Source organism: Xiphias gladius, chromosome 10 (assembly GCF_016859285.1).
Source record: "Xiphias gladius isolate SHS-SW01 ecotype Sanya breed wild chromosome 10, ASM1685928v1, whole genome shotgun sequence".
Lineage (NCBI taxonomy): Eukaryota > Metazoa > Chordata > Actinopteri > Istiophoriformes > Xiphiidae > Xiphias > Xiphias gladius.
The window spans coordinates 23593937-23602755 of NC_053409.1; the positions used below are offsets into that span (position 1 = coordinate 23593937).

General features: G+C 45.7%; 1 protein-coding gene across 1 annotated transcript; it reads right to left on the minus strand.

Annotated features, from left to right (window-relative positions):
- Nucleotides 1–2584: 2584 nt before the first annotated feature.
- Nucleotides 2585–5610, minus strand: cfd (complement factor D (adipsin)). Its single transcript, XM_040136453.1, has 6 exons — nt 5527–5610; nt 5085–5281; nt 4623–4779; nt 4169–4310; nt 3795–4085; nt 2585–3040 (listed from the first exon to the last, which is right to left on the minus strand). The coding sequence occupies exons 2-6, from the start codon at nt 5146–5148 to the stop codon at nt 2870–2872; spliced, it is 825 nt and encodes a 274-aa protein (XP_039992387.1). The 5' UTR covers nt 5149–5281; nt 5527–5610; the 3' UTR covers nt 2585–2869.
- Nucleotides 5611–8819: the final 3209 nt, after the last annotated feature.

The following is an 8819-nucleotide window of genomic DNA, read 5'->3' on the forward strand; positions in this document are numbered from 1 at the left end:
CTGGAGTTGATAAACATGGGCGATGGAAGATACTGCCGCATCACGCCATCTGCTGCAAGCGACAATATGCACGCTCCCCTCGAGATGGTCGACTACATGCTTACTGAGAACAGTGTGACTGGTTACACTGAACGCTGGCTGAGGCAAGGAAAAGGAGCACGGAAGACTCAGCCGTGAAGATGCCGAAACGGACGGTGCAGCAGGCCGAGGAGAAGGAGCAGGCCCTCAAGCAGCTGGTTCAACAACTAGAGGAGAGAGGAGCCAAAGACATGGAGGCGCTTAAGACTGAGCATTCTGAGGAAACGAGGAAGGACGGGCTGTGATAAGCCATAGAGCCATGTTGCAGCTCCAGATGAGTGCCGCTGATGGCAAGACTTATTTTTCAGTTGCTTTTAGAGTTTGAATTCGTCAAGACAATGACAAATACAGACTCATATCTTTCCTGTACATCTGTACAAATATGTAGTGCAGTACAGTGGTTGCTGGAACGGGACTATGTGATTTTTCTACATCAACTTTTATTTCGTGTGGGACACTTTGGAAAAAAATATTTTATTCAGGAAATTGTCCGCTTTCAGAAAATGTCTTGCAACATGAAAGTTTACTTTTGCTGAACTGCATTGTCAGACATTCCGAGGATGCAACTTCTCCCACTAGGGGGAGATACTGTTACACATTAATATGGGCATTCATCATGATTCATATGATCTAATATTCAGTTTTACACGTTTAATAAAAGAGAAGATGGTCAAAAAATATTCAAGCTTTAATCCCCAACAGGCAACTGACCCATTAAAGGTTACTGAACTGCTTTAGAGATAGCCAGATTTGGGAATTTTTATTTTCAACATTTGTTAATCCTCCTAAAGATGCTATCTATCAGTCAGATTCATTTCCTTTTTTGGCTTTAGGATGATGAAACAAAGAAGATGTCTGTCATCCTGTTGGGTCTCTCTGGTAGTGGGAAGTCTTCCGCTCTAAATCTAATTATAGAGAGATGCGTGTAGTCAATACTGTATTAATGAGTCCGACCACGATCCCCCGCAGCCAAGCTTGGCTTGTGAGAGAAAGGAGATGTTTGCAGCAGGGAAGCGACTCGTCCTGTTGGACACCCCCTGAGTTGTGGGATGAAGACGGGGTAGAAAATCTGGGGTTGGTCAAGGCTTGATTGGCTTAGTCCCAGCCAGGACCCCATGTCTTCTTGCCAGTGCTCCAGGTGGGACGCTTCACCCAGGGCGGGAGCGAGATGCTGGCGCACCTGCAGAAGATCTTTGGACGAGAGCTTGCCGAGCACGCCGTCGTACTGTTTGTTCGCTTTGATGGTAGCCGGCATCACAGGCCCTCAGAGGATCAACGACTGTGTGGCTGGAGCTCATTCGTTTGATGCGAAAGTGTGGGAGTCGTCATCGTGAGCTGAACTTTACAAAGTCCCCGAACGCTTTGAGCTGTCCTCAAGTGAAAGACCTGCTCTCAGGAATAAACAAACTGGTGGCCTCACATGGAGGACGCTCCTACTCAGTGAAGAGATTTTCTGTGCAGGAGCTGCAGGGAAGGAAGAAAGTGATCGAGAAGAGGAAAAAGAGGGGGTGATGGATGTAAACTACTTGTTATTAAGAAGCTTGATTTCTAGACTCACATTCAGAGGGCGGGACACTATATATGCAAGACCTGTACGACCTTATACAATCCACTACAACAGCCCTGCTGTTAACATTACCTCTCCCAAGCTTGTAATGTTCTTTTTTTTTGGTGAGAAGCGTTGATTTAACTGTGGAATGAGGTGTCACTGCAGGCACTTTGAATCGGACTGAATTACATTGCAAGTGCATTGCTTTTGAAGGTGGTATTATCAGGGTTTGCTTCTGAGAGCTGGATTGCTTTGCCACTGGGGCAATCTAAGTGGGTGAGTCACGGAATTTCAAACATCTGCAATTTAAGGGAATCAATTTCTAGATTTTTTAAATTTACAATAAGAGTGTATTTATGCACTATAGACATAAAGGCATCCATTAAATTCAAATGGCATACAAATTCAATTAAAAAAAAAAAAATAGGGAGATATATGCTCATTGGACAGAAAAAACTTGGTGGGGGTGTGGGGATTTTCCAAACTAAAGGGAAGAGTGGACACCAGGAATTTTTCACGTGTATGTTTATCTGCGGAGAGGGGAGGAAGAGAAAAAATACAGCTGCAGATTTGACTTACTTCTGGATCCCTGTTGGTATGTGTTGGTATGAGGACTATGAAATTTGCACTAAGTTGCCAACAACCTCGTACAACTGCACATAAACGACAAGATTGGTTCTAAATGTTGTCCAGATTTCATTATTGCAGTTATTGGATAATTATTTGTGCCTTACTATTACAAGCAGTGGCGTGTAACTTAACTTTTTGTTATTTGCAGTAAGTCTGCTCCATAAATGTTCATCTTTGCACTCAAAACAGTCTTTTATACAGTTTAAGGAACATTTGTGCTGATGTGTTATCTCCACACACCTCTCTTTGTTATTGTACTGCATTTGATGGCTATTGTGCAAGGTAGTAAATAACTCAAGACAAACATGGCATCTCAGTGTGATAAAACTGTGTTTTATTGATTCCTTTTATATAGGGATGTGATTATAAAAAAAAAAAAATGTGAAATATAGTATGAAATATATTATTCTGGTAAATCTGTTTGTATTGGTGGTTGCAGTATGTTTGCCGTACAGGAAATCAATCTTTAGAGCCATGCATTGCGTGGGCCTGTAGGAAAGGTGCTACACAATATAACAAAAAAAACCAAAAAACAACCCAAAAATCATATTTTTGTTTGACTGATTGATTGATCGAATAACTGAACTGTCTGCTGTCCTCTATCGAGCTGCTCTAGTCCTGTGCTGCAGTAGGCTGCAGGGCCATGGTGTTGTCAATCCACTCGGTGTAGTGGGAGATGATGGTGTAAATCCCAGGCTTTTTCATTTGCCCGCACTTCTTTCCACCATTGGAAGTGATTCCCACCACAACGCCATTGTAGAGCAGAGGACCCCCAGAATCACCCTGAAAGACAACAACAACAACAACAAAAAGTCAATCGGAGAGGGTTAAAGGGGTTGAAACCCGCACCTGGCAACATACTGTGCGACGGTGGCCCCAGCGCTCCACACGACCAGGTGTCACGTAAACCGGTCCACGGACATGTCAGCGGCTCTCCGCGGGGCTGAGCTTGGGCAGGGCGGTGCCTCGGGACAAATCCTGGCATCAGCACGCTGACATACGGACATGCCTGATGTTTGCTATGTTCAACGTCTGGGTGAAGTGTGTTAGCATGCTACCGCCATGAACGATGGGGTAAGGCCGGAAGAAAACAGCCAAGGCCGGTGAAACCCAGCTTCCCCTGGACGGAGGCTTTGTAGGGGGGCAGTTTGGACTGAACTCACACTTGGCCGTGTCGCTTCTGGAGAGCCGACCCTAGGCGACGTTAGGTTTTTTTTTTTTTTTTTTGGCAACATTTCGAGCCTCTCATTTATCTGTCGCGGTTTCCATGTTCATGGTCATATCGTTAGCGCCGGCAAGAGGATGTGCGTTGTTCGTGTGAGGCCCTGAGGGTTTGGTCCCGGAAAGAAAAAGAAGGGAGACCCACTTCTATACCCCTGCTCTTTCTTTCCCCTTAAAACATAAGCAATGTTGTCTAAATTCAAACAGAAACACAACACTTAGCTCATCCTACATTGGTGTTATAAATCCCATTTGCTGACAATTGTGAGTGATTTCAGTGTTTACACTCTGTGGAGAAGAAGGAACCAACACTCACATCACAACTGTCTTCTTTCCTATGCGGTTGACCGCAGGGGTCTGGGCAAACTCTGTGCGCACAGATCATGTTATCCGTGAACTTCCTGCCAAAGTAGTCGCTGCGTCTGCACCGGGCCGAGCTGACCACCTCGACGGCCAACTCCTTGAGCTTGTCCGGCCTGGACCCCAGGTTGTCGAGGGATCCCCAGCCGGCCGTGTCGACCTCCGCGTCGGCGCCGGGGTTTGCGCCTCCCGCCCGCAGGAATTCCGCCGTTTTCACGGCTTCCGAGACGTTAAACGGGCGGTCCAACTGCAAAGATCACAGAGGAAACTGTTAAAAAAAAAAAAGATCATTTCATTCAGCTTTTTGATGGTCACAAAATATACACTTACCTTAATTAAGGCAATGTCATTGTCATAATTCCAGGGGCTGAAGTCTGGGTGATTGTGAAGTTCCAAAATGTCAAAGGTCTGCTTCGTCTCCTCGGGTTCACTCAGAGAATGGACACCCAGCACCACTTTCCTCCCGCCGGGCCTGTGGAAAGAGGCGCAACGGGGTTTCAGTTCGACACGAATGAATGGATAATCCCCGAAACGCGCGGCCGCGTGCCAGGGCATCGCGTCTTCTCGGGACGTGCGCTGAGAGGGAACGACGGGGCCGCACGATTCGTCCCGCAACGAGATGTTCGATGGCTTGACAAAAAAAAAAAGATGACACTTAAAAAAGTAACCGACTGGGGTTAACGAGTGAATTCATCAGAACAGGTAGAGGTGAGGTAACGTTGCCAAAGAATCCCATTTCCCACACAACCAGTTCCATCACGCCGACAAAGAGGGTTTTCCTCACCCGCTCGGCAGACAGTGCGCCGCGGTCATCACCCACTGATCTGCGACCGCGAACCCTCCGCATTCGTGCTTCATAGTCTCGCCCTCCGGCGCCTGGATGGAAGCCATGTAAGGCCGAGAGTGCGGCGCTGCCTCTCGGCCGCCGATGATGCCCTCGCCTGAGTTGATCGACACACACAAAGCGGAGGGGGAAAAAGAATGGTTTTAACATTTCTGGTTGTATAACCTGCAGTAGATTCAAAGAGAATTACATGTGGAAAGGTACAAAGACATATTATCCTCGCCGTTTAGAAGGTTATTGGCAAAGCATTTTCATAATAGGGGCTTTCATTGTAAGGGAAACTTAGTTACTATATAATCAGCAAGTACAACCACCTAAGTGGTTACTTAGAAATTAGAAGTTACTTAGAATCCGAATCTAAACAGATGAAATACTGAGGAAACAACGTAAGCACGGACTCACTCTGTGAAATGAGGGCAACAAGAAAAACAGCAGCAGCCACGAGCACTTCTTTCTCTGACCCCATGATGCCTGGTTAACTAAACCAAAACCAGCAACTGTGCTGTTTTCAAGTCTTCTTGAAAGAGAGGAAACATAAATCAAGCAGATATGGTGCGAGGCACAAGTGGGAGTCTGACAACCCCGCTGTTCCCCGTTTCCTGGAATGAAAAACAGGAAAGCATATAACATGTTCACTGACATCTTCTACTTTGATAGATACTTTCTTCACTTAAAATTGCCCATAACGCCCATATATTTCTTGACATTCAGTCAAACTGTTCGGTGGGTCATGCTCAGCTACTGAATGTCCCTTTTCTTTTTTTTTTCACACTCATCACTTCTGCCTGATCACTCTGGGCTGAAGCTTAGATCGGACGTAAAGAAAAACACAAAATCTCTTAACCTAACAACAAATGCTGGACAAACTCCCCCGAGGTTTGTTTCCAAAGTGTGTACATTTACTGACGCCGGCAGAAATTGGTGCAGGCAGTCCACTTATATTCTTATGCATTTTACTGACATTTTAAAGTTATATAACGCTGAGATTAGGGTGAACTCCATCCGACCTTATAAACAAAAACACAACACTCACGGGAAGAGGACATTATCTTCTTCTTTTCTTCTCGTAAATCCAGCAGGAAAACATGAAACACAGCCAATATGCAGCACTTATTACACTGTACAGTACATACCTGCAGCACATGCACAATCTTAATAAAAAAAAAACACTCCCAAAAGACTGTCGTGAATTCAACACGGGTCCACAAACTTTCCTGTAAATAATTTATAAAGACAGATAGTTCGGCATGGATCACTTTACAGAAAGAGGAAAACACTGTATAATGGAAGTTTGAGCCTCTTGGGTGAGACCTCAAAATAAAGGCTGCTGCAGAAGGACACCAATCCTATTGGTATTTTATTTTGCAAAAAAACAAAAACAAACCAAAAAAACCCCCAATATTGCAAGAATGCAATCTAAATACGATACAATTCAAATCTCTAGCAAAGAGTACGTGTTGCATTAAATGCACGTGTAAATTATAAATAAACCGCTCAAACGTCTAAGTAGGTTCTGTTTGAATGTTGTAGCAAAGGAGAGTTTGTAGACCTTCTGATTGTCTAAATCTTTGTTGTTGAGTTCTGAAATTCATAATGCGCATGAAAGGTGCCGAACAGCATTCAGTCGAAGAACTTAATTTTAACCATCACCTGACTGAGCTGGATTCAAAAGGACAGGTTTAGCCAATGCATCCAGTAAAATGCATCCATTGCTCGGGAGCGTATCCGGCCGGCGGCAGAGGCAGCAGCCCCCGAGCAGCCGTACTGTAGCTGGTGTGAGGGGAATTCTTCGCTGTCTTCAACACCGTCTGACAAAGAGAAGAAAGCCCAGACATGAACAGAACCAGACAGCAAACATCACCCCCTCCAGACTTCATTAGAGAGGTGACAAAAGATTGATAACATGTTACAGTGGGACCCCGTAACATACAGAGAGGGATCCTCATCTTCTTATCTGAAGCCACCGAGGATAAAGTTTTTTTTTTTCAAACATGACGCCGTCGTGTATAGGCCAGTTTTGCAGAGATATCTAACTAGAGACCACCTTGCACTGGGATTCACAGCGGCCGCAACGCCGCGTCCACATGTTGATGTTCCAACCCACAAGTACTCAGTAGCCATTACTACATTATTACAGGAGTACTGAGTAGTCATTACTACTGAGTAGTAGTTGGACCACACCCATCTTCGATCTCACACCTTCCTCGATCTCAGCTACACATCTGTACAGTTACGAGACTGCATCTGGCACAGTTGTGATGCTATCGCGGTGACAAAATATGTCCACAGACAGACAGAGAGACAGAGAGACAGACAGACAGACTGACAGAGAGACTGACAGAGAGACAGACTGACAGAGAGACAGACAGACAGACTGACAGAGAGACAGAGAGACAGACAGACAGACTGACAGAGAGACAGACAGACAGACAGACAGACAGACAGACAGACAGACAGACAGAGAGACATCTGCCAAATTACTGAAAACTGCCTCTGTGTTAGTTCCCACTACTGTACCTGTCTCAAGGACCGAATTTGGCCATGATGACACACACACACACACGCCCACACACGCGCACACGCACGCACACACACACACACACACACACACACACACACACACACACACACACACACACACACACACACACGCACGCACAGACTCACGATGTGTAAACAATACCAGCCACACTGATGCAGCTCATAAAGCTCTAAACTCATCTGAAGCACAACTTCTTTTCTTTCTCTTTCTCAGTTCATTGTTCAGGTCAGGATGTCTTTTGCCAGAGGGTTTAATAGGAAGTGTACAAGCACCCTCATTGGTAAAGACCATAATTGCAGTGTTGTGGACAATTCCCACTATGTCATGAATTAAGTATTGCAGCCTTATTTCCCCCTGTCTTTACCTTTTGTCTTTTAACGTGGCATCGGTCCGATACTGCTTGTCAGGACAAACTGCGCTCCTCAAGCCCATGCCTTCATTTCTGCCTGCAGATCAGCTCGGAGAAATGTTTGTTTAACTGAAACTCCTGCTGGCTGGTGTTTGGACAGACTAATCCTGTTGGGAACGTGTAAAGAAATATTGCCCCTCGGTCTGGGAAAATTTCAGTTTGGCTGATTACATTTGGGGTGGAGGTAAAAGGGAAGAGAGGCCTTGCATGAGATTAAGCAGTCAAATAGTTCATCCAGGGAAATTCACCAACGTTGTTTTGTTTTGGCAAAGGTTCGTCGCACCTGGTAGTTAATTTTCATTGGATATCCTGTCAACCTTGATTGATTGTTTTCCCTCTGCTGCCACTTTGTTCGGCTTGTACCTGTGGTTTTTCCGAACACCATATCTGAACGAGGCTCCGAGGATAATACGCAGCACTTTCAAAGACGAACTCTGTGCTCTCAGCTCCTTGCTCCCACATGAGCAATGACACGTGCATAGTAAAGAATCAATAGGAAAAAAGCACAAACACTCAGACCGTACACAGAACTTCACGACTTGAGTTTCTGTGCCAGCTTCGACGCAACAACGCTCATCTCCTCCACATGCCCCGGCCTCCTAGTTCGTGTGGCCGTCACATGTGCTGCGGAGGAGCCCGGTGGGTTTGGATACCATCCCATACTCAAACGATTACATGTTCAGAGGCGCCAGTGTGTCCGGTCAAGTTGTCCTCGGACAGGAAGTGAAGCCTCCGTGCCCTCGAACCGCGTGCAACTGGGAAACCCCCAAACCTGTGGAGTAACGAGTTGCAGACGTCGCCACATTAATCTATGCAGGGCGGTTCACGGACAATCTACCCTGTGTTTCTCAGTGAGTTGTGTGTCCTGTGTAGATTAGCTAATAGAATATTGTGTCACACTTGACCCATGAAGCCGTGGAGTCCGTTTTGAGGTTTTTCGACGGCTTACTGCTGTCACACAGAGACGGACGACAGTGCGGGGCCGAGGCCGTCCGATTCTAGGCCTGCACTGCCCTCTGCAGGTACAAACAGCAAACAAGGGGCCACTAGAAAATGGGAATATTTCAGAAAACGTTCACATTTTAAGACTGGACCGAAATAATGAATGCTGAAAGCTCACATCAAGTTATTAGCAGTTATTACGGTAAAGTGAATGAATGTTTACATACACGAAGGACTGTCTTGT